The sequence below is a fragment of the Hyla sarda genome, chromosome 11, assembly GCF_029499605.1.
Source record: "Hyla sarda isolate aHylSar1 chromosome 11, aHylSar1.hap1, whole genome shotgun sequence".
Taxonomy (NCBI): Eukaryota; Metazoa; Chordata; class Amphibia; order Anura; family Hylidae; genus Hyla; species Hyla sarda.
The window spans coordinates 29,924,054-29,943,565 of NC_079199.1; the positions used below are offsets into that span (position 1 = coordinate 29,924,054).

Sequence of the window (19,512 nt, forward strand, 5' to 3'; positions counted from 1 at the left end):
TTTATTTCCTTTTTATAGAAATCACTAGGGGTCCACATAGCATCCGGAACACAATCCTGTCCGGCTGCAGCATCATCTTTGTCCAGCTGAAGCACAGGAGACAAAGTCTGGGAAGTGAGGGCGGGACTAATACTCCTCTGTGCTCTCTCCTGTCCTATCAGACTGCAGTATGAAAACAGAGAGGAAGGGGTTACAGATCAGTCTGCAGTGATTGGATTAAAAGGCACAACACAGCAGACTCAGGGAGGGAATGAATGCATGGTGAGTGAGGGGACACCTACTCAAAAGTACAGAATGACAAACCAAGTGAACAACAGAAAGGTATTTGTGAGAGAAATATATGTGCTCTTAATATATATTTCTCTCACAAATATATATACACAAATTATACATACACACACATATGTGTATGTGTACGTACGTGATCAGGAATAAGTACAGAGTAACATAAGATTTTGTTTGTTGGCTATGACACGTATTCTAAAAATATTACAAATAATTACTGTACCATCAGTAAATTTCAAGCATGACATTGAAATGGAATGCTATAAAGACTCAACGCGCACATATCAAATATATACATTTTAATGTTTGAACTATTTACAGAATAAGCCTTTAGTGGCTTGACACAGTTTCCAAATGTAAGTTGTCTGGCAATCAAATCACAGCTTCCACATTTTAGACAAACCAATGTTTTAAATACAATAATTGATATTGCAGCAGTTTTACAAAAAAAAACAAAAACAGCAGTTCAGGTTTCAATTGAATCAGTCCCAATACAAAATAAATATTGGTCGGCTGTTCATTACGACTACATATATTATAGCGAGATCTAGCGAGCCCTAACTCATGTCTGAATTGGGATCAGTGTGTTTAACCCTTAGCACATGCTGATGAACGTAAAAGCGGACATTAGCTGCACAATGGACATTTCGCAAGAGGCATTGTACAGCTCCAGAAGAGAATGCCACTGGACCTTACAACAGCTTATTTAAAAAGGGGTATACGGGGTTGAAGTATTTATCACCTATTCATTGGATAGTTGATCAATGCAAGATCAGTCCCAGAGGTGGGGACACATTCGCTCAGCTAGGGGGAGTTTGCAGTCGATCATGTGCCATAGTACTGACTGAAACAGCTGAGCACTGTGTTTTTGACACTTATTGCCATTCCTAGTAGCATCATAAGATTTAGAATGAATGGAGTGGTGGGCACATATTCAACTGCAGCTTCACTCAGACTCCTCCAGTTGGTAGACGAGGGACAGGGTCTTGTGTTCTGGAAACTCATAGGGCTCCCAGCTGTCAGACCACAGTCTAGTGCAGTGTTTTCCAAACAGTGTGCCTCCAGCTGTTGCAAAACTACAACTACCACCATGCTGGGAGATGTAGTTTTTCAACAGCTGGTGACACTGTTTGGCAATGGTCTAGTATTAATCACTTATCAAGTAGATGTGTGACAAATTCTTCAGAATTTTTTATATAAAATAAACAAAAAAATATTTAAAAAAATCATGAATTCTTGGACTGTGAAATACTTGTGGATGAGTCAAGTGGTAGCATTTGAACAATTTGCCCCCAACCCTAATACCCATCTTAGTTATTTCAGGTGTCTTTAGAGATAAATTGAAAGGTGTGCTTATCTATCCCATTATTATTGCCAGAAACACATCAAATGGAAATCTGTGACTGTATGGATTTAATGTATAAAAACAAAACAAAAAAAATATTTTTATTTTTGGGCAAAATAAGATTTTCTTGAGCAAACCTTTTGTTTTGCTGTCATGTTAAAGACATTAAAATTAGGGAGTAAAAAATTTTGAGCAAGAAATGTTGTTCTAAGACAATACGTTGCAGCCCTTTTCAAAAGGTAATAAAACTGAAGAGGTGTTCACTAGAAGCAAAGCAAATTCAGCCCCACTATATAAAACACAGTTTTGGTACAGCTTTTTAGTGTCTTTTTGGTTAAAGGGGAACTCCAACCAAAATTAACTTATCCCCTATCTTAGGGAATAAGTAACTGAATGCAGGGGGGGGGGGTGCGACCTCCCCCCCCCCCTTCCCGGGATATCCAGAACAGGACCCGGCTCTCAGTGAGGAGCGCGGGCGGCAGAGGACACATGCTTCATTCATGTATATGGGAATGCCAAAAAGACCCGAGTACAGCACTCTGGCATCATCAGTGCTCTCATAGAAACGAATGGAGCAAGTGCAGTCTACCTTTAGACGACACACGCTCCTCACTGAGTCAGGGGTCACGTTCTGGAGAACCCTGCAATGAGCTACTTATCCCCTGTTCGCCTTTAAGCTTAAGCCATGATTAAATCCAAAATACAAAAACTGCACCAAAACAACACTGTATGAGCAATACCTTTGGGATATGGCTTAAAATGCTTAGAAGAGTAGCAGACAAATATTGCCGATTGGGAATTTAGGCATAAAGCGATGTGTCACAATCACAAAATGGGGTCAGAAAATGCAGTATAACACCAGGGACAGAAAGTCTCAACGATGACACATTCCATTATGTCACAGAGAAAGATGCTCTCATTGAAACCGGACAAGAATAAGGGGTCTGTAGACAAAAAAAATTATTTCTGCAAGGTAAAATTGACAACAGTGAAGCAGAGTTCATTTAAATTAGTGGACCTGTCTTCAAGTGAATCAAAAGACTGTTCTTCATATGTACAACAGGCATGGAACTTAAGTGCAAACAGTTTGCAAAAAATTGGAAACTTTAATATGTACATAAGCACGGAATTGAAAACACACCAGGAGATGCCATTATACAGTAGCTGCAGTTTATAAACCGTACCAGTCGCCACACCGGTTTAACTCTTGTGCCTAAATACTGTGATGATCTCTAAGCCTTCAATAGCTGAGAAGTTACCGTTAATGGGGGAAAAAAATAAAAATCACATTGTCTATACTATAATCCAGATCTTACATGTGTCTGAGGACTGTGGAATTAACAGCTTTGCTGAAATCTGGGGCTGCAACATATTGTTCCTCAATATTTTAGTGGCCCTACTGACAGCAAAGATGTAATGGCGTCATGGATTTTTTTCTTTTTAAATTAAGCCAATGTGCTTTACTTTACAAGACCAATTTTCTTTGCTTCAGTTTCATATATTAGTAGCCTCCACATTTTCACTATGAATACTTCAGCTTCTTCATCCAACACCTGTGGGAGAAAAAAAATGCATCATTATTTGTCTGCAGGGATGTACAGCAACTATAGAGAAAAATAATAGCGTTTTAGGTTTCCTTTCAACAGCTCTATGCTGCCCTATGGTTGGGGTGGAGTTATTTGTGGGTTTCCGCTGCATGTTAGAAAGAAGGCGGGCTCTCCGCAGCTGTCTGCAGTAGATTTTCCACTGTGAAAAATCCGCCACATACCATACTGACTTGCAGCAGATTGCAGGCTTGCAGCGGATTTTCCGCATTGGAACTTCTGCAGCCAAAAATCTCCTGCGGACAGCCACAGAGAGCCCACCCCCTTTTAAACACACAGCGGGGAACCCGCAAATAAATCTGCTGGTGTGAACAAGCCCTAAAGCACAAAGTTTATCCACTACAGATTAAAAAAAAAAAAAAAAAAAAAAGAACTGAGCTGAATGGTGCATTGCACAAAGAATACCAACAGGTCACACTGACATTGAATGGGGCCCATCCTTCAGTGGAGAAAAAAAACCTGATCATCTTCATGTCTCAATTTTAACAGATTCTGCCAAAGGAACTTCCAATGCAGATGTGAGACCTAAACTCCATGGAGAACAAAATCTAGTAGTTGGTTAAAAAGAAACCATATAGTCAGCATCAGCAAATCCACACAGTTTGATGCAGATGTGCTGCTGCAGCATCTGTCCTGTGTGAACATACTGTACCTTTATAAAGTTATTAAAAAAAATAAGTTACTAGCACTGTCCAATGTTATGAGTGGAGGTCAAAAAGGTCGGACCTCTATTGTTCATAAATTCACGGCATATAATAACATGCAAATACAATAAAAGAGTACTCCAGTGAAATACCACATATCCCCTATCCAAAGAATAGGCTATAAGTTATAGATCTTGGGGGTCCCAGCGGTCAGACCCCCCACTATCTCCTGCACAGCAGCCCCGGCAGTCCGCAGAAAGAGGGTGTGCCAACCCCCGCAGGAAGGTGCGGACAAAACGCCCCTTTTATGTATCTCTATGGGATACATGGAGGTGGAGTGTCGGCAGCTGTTTCGTGCAGGGGTCGGCACACCACGCAGGAGATCGTGGGGGGTCCCAGCGGTCTGACCCCCACCGATCTATAACTTATCCCCTTATCCTTTGCATAGGGGATACGTTTTATTTCACTACTGTACTCCAAATAATTCAGACAAAAATATATTTGGTTGAACATTTAAGCAAAAAACAAAAAAAAAAACCAAAAAAAAAAAAACTTACCATTGCAACATCATCTAAAATGCTTTGTGGTGAACTGTGAGCCATCACCTAAAAAAAAATAGACACTTGAAATGTAACATGACAAGCAGTAAAAGGGAAGTGTGCTGAGTTCTAAAACATCCACTCAACTCCATATTGCCTAGAAGTTCAAGCAGTCTTAATCAGCTGATGAGTGTGAAGATTCAGTTGGCAGCCAAAACCCAAAGTCTTAAGATAAACCAGCTATATACTTAAGAAAAGTGTTGGCCAATCTCACCAATTTGACACCAAAGTGTATAAAGTGGTCTCTCAACATATGCAACATATGATGATTTTAACAAATGATGGTCCGCCTGGAACCAATTACCATTCTATGATGAGGGACATGGATGCTTGATTATACTCAAATGTCTCCGCCGATCCAGCCCGTCAGGTCGCCAATGAACTGCGTCGTCCCTCTCCGTCGCAGTCATCACTTCACCTCTCACGCTGCCCATATTGGACGACAGGGCGGCGATGTGATGACAGCCACGGAGAGCGACAGCGCAGGGCAGCAGCGACAGAGGAGCAGCAAACTGACGGGCCTGAGCGGCGGGGATATGCAAGAATAATTGAGAGGGGCACATTAAACGGCTATCCAGTGGCAGCTGAAGCAGTCAGCGCTGCCGGACAGCGGTTTTTGCAATGGCCCTGACACACAGAAGCATAGTGTGTTGATGCTGCATTTAACATACGATGGCCTCTGAGAGGCCATCGTATGTTGAAACAATCGTATGTCGGGGCAGAACAGCAGCATAAGTGATTATTTGCTCTCTGGGGATAAAGAGCTCTTCTAGATGTGTCTGGGAGCCACTTAACTCGCTCTCCCTAAAGAAAAAAAGTGATTTTTTTGTATTCACCGTAAATTCTCTCTCATAGCCTTCATTGCGGGAACACAGGTACTGATTTGATATATGCTCGTCACTAGGAGGCGCTGACACTAGGAAAAAAAAGTCAGCTCCTCCCTGGCAGAACATACCCGCCCACTGGAAGTGACATAACCAGTTTTGTCACAAAGCAGTAGGAGAAGCCAACAAAAACATGTCCAAAGGACCTTAGAAAAGAATCCCGTGTAAAAAATAAAAAAAACGGAAGAGTACCCGGCAAAAAAAAAAATTAAGAAATGGGTGGGCGTGGTGTCCCCCAATGAAGGCTATGAGAAAGATTTTACGGCGAGTACAAAAAACGCTCTTCACGGTCCCCTAGTGTGGGAAAAACAACCAACAGAGAAAGGGAAACAGACCAGAGGCTGAACCCCCTCGACAGTAAGGCCTGCGGACGAGATCTCGGACAGAGACAAGGGTGAGGCCAACAAACTGAGCTCCCGGAAGAACCCCCATCCAAGGAAACATTGAAATGGACTAGGACACCAAAAGGAAGAGAACGTCCTATGTAGAGACTCTAAACCTATGGTCCATATAGAGAGGAAAAACAAGGGGGGCTAGGAAGCCAGATGGGCCAGAACCATCCAGGGAGGAGGTAGGAAATCAACTCCAAGGAACAGAGAACCAGAAAGAGGCTAGCCTGGCTGAGAAACAAAAATAGGAAAGGACAGAAGAGAGCCCCATCCAGATTCAATGGATTCAAGAGAACATTGTGGAAAAAACGCCAGGGAGAGCAGCGTATGCCAAGCAGAAGGCGAACACAGGAGCTAAAGACCAGAAAACCACTGGAAATATGGAGACCGGCTCTGGAGAGGCTCTGTGCCCAAAATGGATTACCTGAACAGCTGCAGCCCCAAAACCCGTCCCAGGGGCCCGCCACGAACACCTATGAGGCTAAATAAGCTCGAGTAGCGTGATCCAGATGACCAGAACACCCTCCACCTCGGGAAAACATGAACCCTGAAGGGAGAGCGGAAAATAAAGGCCAAAAAGGGAGCGGAACGTCCTGAAAAGGGGCATCCTGGAACTCTGAGGTGACTTATATGGGAATCGGAGGTTCCGGAGTTGCCTGGAAGACGTACACCTGTAGGGGTAGGAAACCCAAAGTCTGCAAAATGCTCCAGGCAACATACTTCTATGTCGAGACAAGAAGAAGTGCGGCACAGAAAGACCGTCCGTCAAATGGGATTGCGGAGGAGTCTGGGCAGGAGAGCTAACCTGCCCGAGACCTCAACCATCACTAAGGCCCAAAGAACGAGAAGGGCCTACCTAGAAAAGAAGGTACGTCTCAGCACACTAGGATAGTGTCCAAGACAAGGAGACTAACAAGACATGGACCACAGCAGTCAAAGCGGACCAAAGCAACATCCCACCAGGATGGGAACAGAGGGGGAAACAAAAGGGAAAGTTATTCCAGAAGACTGTAGAGTCAGTGTAGTGCCACCGACACTGACAAAAGGGAAGAAGAACACACCCCTCCATAGAGATAGCACCGAGGTAGGAGGAGAGCAAAGGCAGGATCCAAACACAGACGGTGCCAGACCGGTTTACGCCAAGCCATACAGGATTGCATAAACTCTCCCAACAGAGGAGAATGCAAGACTGCATTAGCAGCAGTAGATAACCAAGAAACAGTGCAAAAGTGTGCAGCCCTGCTGAGTGCTCTCAGCAGAAAAACAAGGGCCCAGCCAGGTACCCCACCTATATACAGGAGAGGAAAACAAGAGGTGGTCGCGATGAAACTCCAGCACTGACCAGCCAAGCTCCCTGATCGCCGTACCTCCTGTGGAAGGGGGATTGTCAAAGTGCGCCAGGCGCTATAGGAGCGGAGAAATGCCGCCTGAAGAACCTGGACCAGATGAGCGGCAATGAAGCCATCCTGGTCTTTGTCTAAGGTAACAGAGCAAGCGACTGAACCACCCTGCACAGGAAACCAGGACAGATACCTGGAGGGAAAGGGGGGGGCTGAACCAATTGAGTCGTCCCATGCCAGAACAGAGGTGCTCAACCGCCGTAGACCTGTGGAAACAAGATCACAGGCGGGTCCGAGACACACCCCACTGAAAAGAAGGGAATGTGGACTCTATATGTGCAAAGTGGCACAACATACGCAGGGGCAAAGACATGGTTACCGCACGAGAGTAGTAGAGTACCCAGGCTGTAGACAACCAAAAGTCCGGTAGTATGGAAGATCGGCTTAGCACCCAATGGTGTGTCACAACCATGCCCCTAACAGACCAACGTTACACCCCCGGAAAGGTTAACAGTGATGCTGCTGTTGCTGTCAAAGTCCATGGAATCTGCCCATCTCCTAATGGTGCACACACCAGGACTGCGGCTGCAGACTTAAGATGAAGGATGTATGTGGGAAAGGAAACATGCAGACACAGTCTGACAGGTATAAAAGGTCCAATGAACCCACCAAGACACACTGTTGGAACTTTACGTGGAATATGAGTCACCGGACTGCAGCCACAGGGAATGACAAGAATGTGGAAGGTGATCTGGCGGATCAGAAAACCATGCAGACAGTCTGGCTATATGGCATAGGGACCGTGGCCACAACGGGTCCCGCATTCAGAACCACACAGAGAAAGTGGGATACCAGCCTTCAGCCAAGAATGCGGCCAGCATGTAGAAAGGAACCTGGTAAATGAGGGAACCATGCAAGCCAGTATGAGGTGCATTGAATAGGGCCCATGGAGCAACATGGGGAGACTCACTTGGAACTATACCTTGGTAGTGCGTTACCGTAACTTCTGTCCACGGTGTGGGAAGTGTATGGTAGTTGACCCAACATAGTAAACCATGCAGACAACCATCCAGCTGACTGGTATAGGATTCCTGAAGACTCATGGTCACACCTTCAACCCTCCCACAGAGAGTAAGGTACAGGAGTATGGCCGAACTAACAGGCGACCTAGCGGTACAGCAGATGAATGTCTGGCTGACTGGCATCAGTCCTGAGGACCTGCAGGGAGCCTCATTCAGATTCCTTACACCAGCAGTGAGGTACAGGAAACCTGGCCATGCCCGAGGCAGCCCAGAGATGGGAGACTGACCGTGGCAACCATGCAGACAACAGTCTGGCTGAATAAGTACACCTCCAGGCGCTGGCTAAAAGGTGACAGCCAGATAGGCGATCATTGTGCCCCTCTGTTGCCTGTGGGAGGGAGGGGAGGCCTAGAAGCCAGCCATAGTATCCCCGCCACTCTGGGAGATCGGGGGAGGCTCAGTAGTCGAGGATTGTATCCCCTGTTATCCCGTATAAGGTCAATAGGACACGCTGGGACACTTCTTCGTACACCTCGCCCAGCAGTGGGGTACCAGAATTCCAGCCGCAGATACATTAGCCGTGTGATGAGTGACAGCCGGTGGATGAAACCACACAGACTACTGTCTGGCTTACGGGTATGGGTCCATAGTATAAAGCGGTTCACTCCTTCGGCTACCTCGCACAGCAGTCGGGTACCGGAACGCCAGCAACAGATACATCAGCTGTGAGATGGCAGAGGGAACCGAGCAGACCACTGTATGGCTTACTGGTATGGGTCAATAGTAGACAACGAGACACTCCGGTGGACACCTTGCCTAGCAGTGGGGTACCGGAGTGCCTGAGTGACAGGTGAGACTACAGTCTGGCATAATGATATCGGGTGCAATCCATGCCCACGCAGGGACACTTCCACAAAGACCTCTTACTACACGCAGGGACACTTATGAGACGACCTCGAAGTAGACTTGAGGATCTGGAGCACTAGCCACGGATGCAGCATGCTCTGACATGCCAAAAACACCCCCTTGAAGGATAATAAGCAAACCTAACAGAGCAACCTCCGCATCCGCCAGGAAGCAAAAACTCTACAAGGGCACCCGACCAGTGTCTTGTCATGGAAGGAGCTGAAGTCAGCCGCGGGCACGACGGGCATGCTATGGCACTCAGTGGTAGGGGAGAGCAGTCACTGAATATATCCCTGATAGGTTCTAAGGGATCGAGAAACCCATGCAATAACTCGCCACATCGGTGCCCATATGCTCCCTGACAGAGTGAGAACCCTGCAGAAAATAGATACGCTGGAGGCATACGTCAACTGACAATGTAATTAGGCCATAGCAGGTCACCGTACAGGGTGACTAAAGGAAATAAGGTGACCCCCAATTCCGTCCCTAGAAAAGGGACCCTGCAGATATTAAACTGGTAAGAACAGATGTGGCAAACCAAGGCTGTAATAGCAAATAGTCGCCACAAGGGGGAGTTCACAAGAAGCAATGAAAAGTCAAGGATGCAATACAATGTATGGCCATAAGAAGGCACCAAATGGTCTGATTTACTTTTACTCCAGTTTTTTTAAACTGTGAGGAAGCGCAACCCTCCGAAAAAGCAGGCCACGCTGGAGAAAAACTGCCAAGGTTACAGGGTACAGGGATGGACAGAATGACGGGGGCCGGTTCCTCCCCTGCCGGGAAAGCGCCGGGCCACATGGGACCGGAGACCCGCTGTCCCATGCAAACTAACAAGGGGCAGCTGCAGAGGGTCTCAGGTGCAGATAAGAGAACGCGGCCAGAACACTGAGCCTGGCCACAGCTAAGAGCAGTAAGAGGGCTGGTGTGCCCGTACTAAGGAAAGCGGTCGGCCACGTGGGACCGGAGACCCACTGCCTGTATAGCCAGCCCAATAAAGAACGTGGCCAGGACTCTGCGCCTGGCCGCAACAAAGTAGTAAGCAGTCTGTGTGCTCACTAGGAGGACGCGGTCGACCGCGTGTGACCGGAGACCCGCTGCCTGCTGTAGTAGCTTCATTCTAATAATGAACGCGTCCAGGCCACTGCACCTGGCTGCAACTGAGTAGTAAGCAGTTTATTGCTCCCCCCAATGGAGAAACGAACGGCCGCGTGGGACCGAATAAGTATGACCGCATACATGTGGGGCCCGAAGAGGGCAGGTCCACCGGACTGTCCCCTCCAAAATGGCACCGGAGGCCATGAGGGTCGGGCCCAGCACAGCCACGTGTAATGGGGACCCAGGATGAGCAAGGGAGAGGGGGAAGGAGGGTTGTAGTACATACTCCCCCACAGGTCCATCTTCTCCTCATACTCACCTTGAAGTCTTTAGCCAGCTAAGGGCTGTGCTGCATCACGCCAGGCTGCCATAGTGAGGCAGGCAGGGGCAAGTGGGGGTCCCGGACCAAAGGTACTACCTCCAGGCGCTGGCCGTTGGCGATAAGGGGTTGACGGCCCATACTCATGTTCCATGCCCCTTTGTGACACGTGGGAGATCAGGTAGCTCCATGCTCCTGTCGCCCAACCTAGAAAAATAAAGGAAAAAGAACCTAACTAGACATACTGAACTAGAAAATAATAATATTAAAGACCAGGTCTGGGAGAGCTCCCTCCCTGACATGTGTCTTGCCTCCTACTGACACCAGCTAAAACTGGTTACCTCACTTCCAGTGGGCGGGTATATCCTGCCAGGGAGGAGCCAACTTTTTCTTCTAATGTCAGCGCCTCCTAGTGGCAAGAGCATATACCCATCAGTATTGGTGTCCCCCAATGAAGAGCAACCGAGAAATATGCATGCCTGGCTGATCCAAGCACTGAGCATGTGGTTCCATTATTTTATGTAAAAAAAGAACAGAGGCACAGTTTGTTTCATTAAATTACTTACTTTTGAACACACAAAATCAACTAGGGTAGCTTCTTCCTCGCCAATATATTCAATGATCTTCTTATTGATCCACGGCCTGATTCTTCGCTCCATTAATGTCTAAGATCAAAGAAAAGATGTGTTAAAAAGTTTTACACATGAACATCTAAACTAATATTTACCTACATCAATGCTACTACATACAAAACACTCTCTGCATACATTGGGTTCATGGATACATTTAGCTTGCGTGCGTGGCAAAAATTTCCTGGGCTTATATGCCAAACCTAGTATTTCTAAATGATGTTAACACAGCTTAAAGTGTACATCATTATAATTGTTGTGAAACTAACCTCACTTTGCTTGAAAATCTGCTCAAATATGCCCCTATTGTTGAAACATTCTGGTTTTTGCATCTGTACCAAAGCAAGATTACTTATTTTCAGAGGCACACAAGACATTTAGGGTACAGTCCCATGAACAGCTTACAGAGCGTATTTCACACTGTGCAGAGAGAAATATGCTGTGTAATCCCTGATCACCATACTCGCAGGGCTTTCTGGCAGCAGCCCTGTGTGTGCAGTGAGTTTTGGAGGCAGGGCCGCGCATCAGTCACACCAGCGAGCTCCAAAACTCACTGCACACACAGGGCTGCCGCCGGAAAGCCCTGTGTGTTTGGTGATCAGGGATTACACAACGCAATTCTCGCTGCAGCAGCAGCAGATTTTGCGCATTGTGAAATACACTGTGTAAGCGGTTCGTGGAACTGTACCCTTAAAGGGAACCAATCATCATATTTTACCCTATATAACGCTTGGCAAAGCGTTATATAGGGTAAAATCTTTATTTTCACCATTCCCAGGGGATGCTCCTGCCCCCAAGGATGGTGAAGATATAAACTAGTCGCCGCCGCCGTAAGCAGTCACCTGGGCGGGGAGCTCTTCTCATCTACTCCCGTTCTTTGGCCGGGAGCGACGCCCCCTCCGCTTGATTGATGGGCCGCGTCATTGTTCCGCTCACTGAACGGACGGAGCAGAGCGATGACGCGGCCCGTCAATCAAGCGGAGGGGGCGTCGCTCCCAGCCGAAGAACGGGAGTAGGTGAGAAGAGCTCCCCGCCCAGGTGACTACTTACGGCGGCGGCGACTAGTTTATAACTTCATATCTTCACCATCCCTGGGGGCAGGAGCGTCCCCCGGGAATGGTGAAAATAAAGATTATACCCTATATAACGCTTTGCCAATCGTTATATAGGGTAAAATCTGATGATTGGTTCCCTTTAAAAGGAATTTGTCATCAGAAAATGACCTATTGTTTAAATTGGGTTTTAATATTAAAAAAATTTTTGAGGATTTTCAGTGTTTATCTTATATTAATCCTGCTTATTGTATTCTGGCCTTATATAATATCGATTTAACTCCTTTAGTAAAGACCTGGGTGAACAATTCTTTTACCACCAATGAGGGGCCGACAGTCATGTCACTCGCTCGTGACTGCACGTCAAGTGCATGTCTCAGCTGCAGGTAACGAAAGAAAAAAAAGGAATGTGGTAGAGAAAAGTACAGTATCCCATACGAGAGCCACAAAGTAATATCTGGCAGGGAAGACAACTCAGGAAGACTGATTATACCACAAAGGCAAATATGTTACGAAAACAGGATAATGTAGGAGAGTCAAATTTCAACCATACTTTACGGAGGAGTAGGAAAGTAGGGGGAAAGTCTGGGGGACACGTCTGTGCTGCCATTTCTAAAAGATAGAGGGGAGTCATACCCCCAATACGTTGTAAAATCAGAGCCCCTGTACGCCATAGTGCCTAACCGTGCCCAACCCTTCAGTTGTTGAATCTGGGATGGCAGAAAATATAGCCACGGGTTAGGAATAGACAAACCACCCGCCTCCTTACCGCGCTGCAACGTTTCTAAGTGGATCCTAGCTGATTTATCATGCCAGATAAGTTTGTATTCTGTCCACTAGGGCTAAAACTAAGCGGATACTTCCTGTTCTGTACATATAATTTCCCAGTAATGTCTTAAGAGCAGAGTGAAAGGTGACACCAATAGAAAGATAACACTGGGTTCTCCACCAATCACAGCAGAGATCTGCAGCCCCCACCCTGTAGAAGGACCTATAAAAAGGTCTTCAACTCTTCTGAACGGGACAGGTCCTTTCTATTGCTGTCTATGGGTCCTGTTGTAAAGCATATCCCTAAAGTTAGGAGCCAGTATATTTTTTTCTTTTAAACAAACGATTTTCCCTTTTTAAGACTTGTTTGTTTAAAAGGGAAACTTACAGCAGGGTTGCCCGCACTAATCTATATAGATGTAGATAGAAACAGGGTCACCAGTGCTAAAGCCTCTTCCTAGGTGATAATTCTTCCTTGTGGCAATTTTCTTAACTGCATGTATGTGTAATGCTTTCTCCTGCCGCTGTGGCCGATAACCCCACCCCCTTCTGCAGATAACCCCACCCCCTTCTGCAGATAACACCGCCTCCTTCACAACATTCTGAGGATGAGATTAACACCTATGAAGGAGGTGGAGTTAACTGGAAGAGGACGGCATTATCACCAAAGCAGGTGGGAGAAAGCATTGCACATAAACTGCTCTGGAGACTAAGAAAATAACACATCAACCAAATATTTCCTTAACTGCTGCACTGATTTTCACCTGTAAAAAGCATTAAAAACAGGGTCTCATGCATTCTGTATTAAAGGAGTATTCCAGGCAAAAACCTTTTTTTATATATCAACTGGCTCCGGAAAGTTAAACAGATTTGTAAATTACTTCTATAAAAAAAATCTTAATCCTTCCAATAGTTATTAGCTTCTGAAGTTGAGTTGCTGTTTTCTGTCTAACTGCTTTCTGATGACTCGCGTCCCGGGAGCTGTCGAGCTCCTATGGGGATATTTTACCATCATGCACAGCTCCCGGGACGTTACATCATCATTGAGCAGTTAGACAGAAAACTTCAGAAGCTAATAACTATTAGAGATTAAGATTTTTTTAATAGAAGTAATTTACAAATCTGTTTAACTTTCCGGAGCCAGTTGAAATATAAAAAAAAAGTTTTTGCCTGGAATACCCCTTTAAGGATAGTGCAGGTGACCCTGCTGTTCGTTTCCCCATTAAAAAAATCCCCCCCCCCCCACACTATTTCTCCAGTTATACTTTGCACATGTAGTACAATGCTAAAACTAACCAACTTATCCTAGGTGATAAAAATAACACACCTCAGCCCAGTGCTAGGTAATGATATCACTACAGAATGGGCTTTCCTCCTGTAGGTTGCAGGTACCCTAGATAGTTGCACCCTGTACCGTAGTAGTCCCTGGAGCAGTGTTTTCTAGCCAGGGCGCCTCCAGCTGTTGCAAAACTACAACTCCCAGCATACCCGGACAGCCAAAGGCATTAAAATCATTGAAACACAATCATGCACTCACATTGTCAACAATGGACCAGTCCAGAGGATAAGCAAACAGTTCTGGTTTAGCTGTGGGGATTTTCTCTATAAGACTCTTGATATGTTTGCGTTTCTCTTCAGTATTCACATTATTTTTGGCAGAGGCTTTGTCCTCATCCCCATAATCCAATGGCACCAGTTTTCTTTTCCGAGGTACCTCATCACTATCTTCATCTTCAAATTTATTAAAAACACTATCTACTGGCAGTTTCTTCCTTTTAGAAGCATTTGTTTGGCTGGGACTACTGGAAGCACCTGAGAAGCAAGATGGTAAAACAGGTTATACAGTGTGAGTAATAAGAAATTACTAATGCACACACTAATACTTGTAAATTTATCTCTCTCAACTATATACACAAAAAAGTAGCTGCAACTTTATAAAAGGATAATCAATTATAATTAAAATGTTCGTAATGTAACAGATGACAGTAACTTCATGGTTGCCACAGACCTAGAAAATGGAAGAAACATGCTCACCTAATTTGAGGCTCAGACCTATTTTTGGTCGGTATTCCTCTTGCGGTTGCTGTTCTGGTGAATTTTCATGTGGAATAATAATACCACAAGGAGATTCATCCCCAGGGGAGTTAGGGGTGGCGTGGCCACTTCCAGAAGAGACAGAGGGAGCAGAGCTAATAGGCCGCATGGTTGGCTTAAGGCAGGGTTTTGGTTCAGGCTCTTCCTCCTCCTCCTCAATAGGTTCCTCAATTTTCTCCTCTTTGATGGGTTTCTCCTCTTCCTCCTCCTCAGATTCTGGCTGTGGTTTAATCTGTGGTGGTTGTCTTCGTCTTTCTGCCTCTTGTTCCATCTGTATTTAAACACAATGATCATTTACAAGTGCAACACATACGAATACTGAATTTCATCTTATAACAATTATGTATATATTATAAAGTCAATGTCAACACTTAGTATTCACACTAGCTCACTATAACTAAAAATAAGGAGAACGACCTTCCATTTTGCTACAGTTATATGTAAAAAAAAATTATTCCTATAATATCAAACAAGTGGACTGTAATCATACCCATACACAAAAGAGAATAGTTAGAGCAGCAGCCCACAATACATGCTCAGGGATCAGGAACTTTGGATATCAATATGCCTGATTCAAGGGAGATAAACAAATGGCAGGAGTGTCTGTTAGGGGCTTATGTCCGACTACTAATTGAGAACACAAACACATTGGGGCTGAGCATTTCTGTGACGAGTCAAGAAGAATAGCTATTGGCCAACAGCTATTGACTGTGCATGGTCATTCTTTATATATGATTTTACACCAGTAGTCCAAAAATGATAGAAACTGCAGCCTATGTGAATCATTAATAAAAAAATGTAATACAGACCCTCTGAAGCTCAGCATCTGGGTCTGGATGTCCCTCTGCTAGCAACCGCTGCCTGATTTCCTCATGCTCTTCTTTCTCACGTTTGCGGTCACGTTCGTCTGCTTCAATTTCTTTTTCTCTGTCCCTTAATCTTTTCTGAAGTGAGCTACCCCTGAATAAGATAAACACTGCACATTAGCAAAGTCATCACTGCTATGATTTCTATAAGTCACTTTTAAATTTGGTTTGCATTTTTGTAAGACCATATTAAATACATACCTGTAATACTTGGGATCATCTCTGTCATCATCATAATCTTCCAAAAATTCCTTTAATCTTTTGGCTTCTTTTGCCTAAGTAAGAATGATACATTTATTAAGAGGACCTGTGGCCGACATGCTTGTTTTAGTCATTTCCAATGAAATTACAATTTCAGAACTTCAATTCTCTGTGCTGTGTCATGTCTCTTATTTCTACTAGAAAGGTACGACTTAATAGCCAACTGGGTTACCTGAACTTCCGTCTACAGTGTGATAAGTGAATGGTAGATGACCAGACGTAGTAGTAAAGCATGCGGACAACTGTCTGGCTGACTGGTAAAAGCATACTGAATGTACGGGATCACACCATCAAACCTTCTCACAGAAAGTGGGTACTGGAGTGCGGCCGATCTAGCGGGCGACTCAGCAGATGAAAGTCTGGCTGACTGGCATCAGTCCCATGTACCTGCAGGGACCCTCATCCAGATTCCTCACACCAGCAGTGAGGTACGGAAAACCTGGCCATGCTCGCGGCGGCCCCGAGATGCCACCCTGGGAGATCGGGAAAGGCTTAGGAGCTGTGGATTTTATCCCCGTCAACCCGTATAGGGTCCATAGGACAAGTTGGGGCACGACCACGTACACCTCGCACAGTAGTGGGGAACCGTAACTCCCACCACAGATGCCTCAGCCATGTGAAGAGTGACAGGCGGCAGAGAAAACCATGCAGACCACTGTCTGGCTTACTGGTATGGGTCCATAGTATACAACAGGGCACTCCATCGGACACCTCACACTAGTGGGGTTCCGGAATCCGGCAGCTGATGCGGCAGCTATGAGATGAATGACAGGCGAGGCCTACTGTCTGGCATATTGATATCAGGTCCAATCCCTGCCTACGCAGAGACACTTCCACGGAGACCTCGGCACTGGAAGTGGGGATTCAGAGTAGGGATCGGCCAATATCGTTTTGTTAGGGCCGATACCGATAATCGGTGGAGGTTAGGGCCGATAGCCGATAACTTATACCGATGTTCCGGTATAAGTTATCAGCTATTTATCCACCCGCGACACCGCTGCAGATCATTGATTTAACCCCTTAAGGACACATGACGTACTGGAACGTCATGTGTCCACTCCCGATCTATAACGCGGGGCCACGGCGTGGCCCCGCGTCATAGCGGGTCGGGCCCGGCCTCTAACAACGGCCGGGACCCGTGGCTAATAGCGCGCGGCATTGATCGCTGTGCCGCGCGCTATTAACCCTTTAGACGCGGCGTTCAAAGTTGAACGCCGCGTCTAAAGTGAAACCGAAAGCATCCCGGCTAGCTCAGTGGGCTGTTCGGGATAGCCGCGGTGAAATCGCGGCATCCCGAACAGCTGACAGGACAGCGGGAGGGCCCCTACCTGCCTCCTCGCTGTCCGATCGCCGAATGACTGCTCAGTGCCTGAGATCCAGGCATGAGCAGTCATCCGGCAGAATCGTTGATCACTGGTTTCTTATGAGAAACCAGTGATCAACATAGAAGATCAGTGTGTGCAGTGTTATAGGTCCCTATGGGAGCCATAACACTGCAAAAAAAAAGTGCAAAAAAAAAGTGAATAAAGATCATTTAACTCCTCCCCTATTAAAAGTTTGAATCACCCCCCTTTTCCAATAAAAAAAAAAACAGTGTAAATAAAAATAAAAATAAACATATGTGGTATCACCGCGTGCGGAAATGTCCGAATTATAAAAATATATCATTAATTAAACCGCTCGGTCAATGGCGTGCGCGCAAAAAAATTCCAAAGTCCAAAATAGTGCATTTTTGGTCACTTTTTATATCATTTAAAAATGAATAAAAAGTGATCAATAAGTCCTATCAATGCAAAAATGGTACCGTTAAAAACTTCAGATCACGGCGCAAAAAATGAGCCCTCATACCGCCCCATACACGGAAAAATAAAAAAGTTATAGGGGTCAGAAGATGACAATTTTAAACGTATTAATTTTCCTGCATGTAGTTATGATTTTTTCCAGAAGTCCGACAAAATCAAACCTATATAAGTAGGGTATCATTTTAATCGTATGGACCTACAGAATACATATCAGGTGTCATTTTTACCGAAAAATGTACTACGTAGAAACGGAAGCCCCCAAAAGTTACAAAACAGCATTTTTTTTTTCAATTTTGTCGCACAATGATTTTTTTTCCCGCTTCACCATAGATTTTTGGGCAAAATGACTGACGTCATTACAAAGTAGAATTGGTGGCGCAAAAAATAAGCCATCATATGGATTTTTAGGTGTAAATTTGAAAGAGTTATGATTTTTTAAAGGCAAGGAGCAAAAAACGAAAATGCAAAAACGGAAAAACCTCCGGTCCTTAAGGGGTTAAAGCGGGCGCTTTAAATCAATGCACTGCAGTGGCTTTTGCGGTGCCATAGGCCGCCGCCACCACCCGCTTCTCTCCCCCTACTTGTCAGGGTGGTCCGGGCCATCCATCTTTCCTGTAGTGTCCGGGGGCGTTCCGGGTGGAGGGTGAACCGGTCCGGGCTGTCCTTCTCCGGGGGTCGTCATCTCCACTCCGGGCAGGCTCCGGCCTAGTAACGCAGCATAGACCCCGCTGCGCAGTGATGCCCGTGCGCAGCGACGCACGTGACGTCATGGCGTAGCGGCGTCTATGCTGCGTTACTAGGCCGGAGCCTGCCCGGAGTGGAGAAGATTACCCCCGGAGAAGAAGGACAGCCCGGACAGGTTCACCCTCCACCGCCGGACACTACAGGAAGGATGGATGGCCCGAACCACCCCCATTATTGACTTGGAGGGTGGGGGAGGGGCTCGACCGGTATAGCGGTATGGGCAAAAATCCATACCGGTATACCGCCCAGCACTACGGTGGGGAGTGCGACGTGGTACGGGGGGGGGGGGGGGGGGGGGGGGCGCTGCGGCGGGTTCGGGGGGTGGTCGCAGTGTGGTGGGGGCGGTCCGGAGGGCGGGGCATTATTGGCAAGGTAATTGCAGATACCGATAATGCCCAAAATCGTGATTATCGGCCGATAATATCGGCCATACCGATAATCGGTCGATCCCTAATCCAGAGCACTAGCCACGGATGCGGCAGCCTGTGAAGGCTGTGAAGGGAAAATACTGAATGAATGCACACGCCAAGAACACCCCCTTGATGGGTGACCAGCGGATATGACAGAGGAGGAACTGCAAAAGCGTCCTTAGTGTCTATCAGGAATGCAAATGCCCTTGCAAAGGCATTCGGCCTGTGCCATTCACAGTTAGGGGGGGAGCGGAATTTGGCCGAGGGCACGGCACACAGGGTATGGAACAAAGCGGGACAGGAGAACAGTCACGGACTGTATCCCCAGTAACTTCTGAGGGATCATGAAATCTCTGGCAAAGACCCGCCAATGGCGGATCGCATACGCTGCAACAGAACGAGAACCCTGCAGAAAATACGCATGCCGGAGGCGTACCGTATCTGACTCAAT

At 46.1% G+C, this 19,512-nt stretch overlaps 1 protein-coding gene across 3 annotated transcripts in view; it reads right to left on the reverse strand.

Moving 5' to 3' along the window:
* Positions 1-569: 569 nt before the first annotated feature.
* Positions 570-19,512, reverse strand: part of RBM25 (RNA binding motif protein 25) — a 39,019-nt gene continuing 20,076 nt past the window's right edge. For all 3 annotated transcript variants that reach the window (XM_056545763.1, XM_056545764.1, XM_056545762.1), the window contains exons 12-18: positions 16,046-16,119; positions 15,788-15,938; positions 14,919-15,249; positions 14,422-14,696; positions 11,002-11,100; positions 4,436-4,483; positions 570-3,183 (exon numbers count right to left, since the gene is read on the reverse strand). In XM_056545763.1, coding sequence (XP_056401738.1) covers positions 3,091-3,183; positions 4,436-4,483; positions 11,002-11,100; positions 14,422-14,696; positions 14,919-15,249; positions 15,788-15,938; positions 16,046-16,119 — 1,071 coding nt within the window. In that variant the 3' untranslated portion in view covers positions 570-3,090. The remainder of the gene's footprint in view (positions 3,184-4,435; positions 4,484-11,001; positions 11,101-14,421; positions 14,697-14,918; positions 15,250-15,787; positions 15,939-16,045; positions 16,120-19,512) is intronic.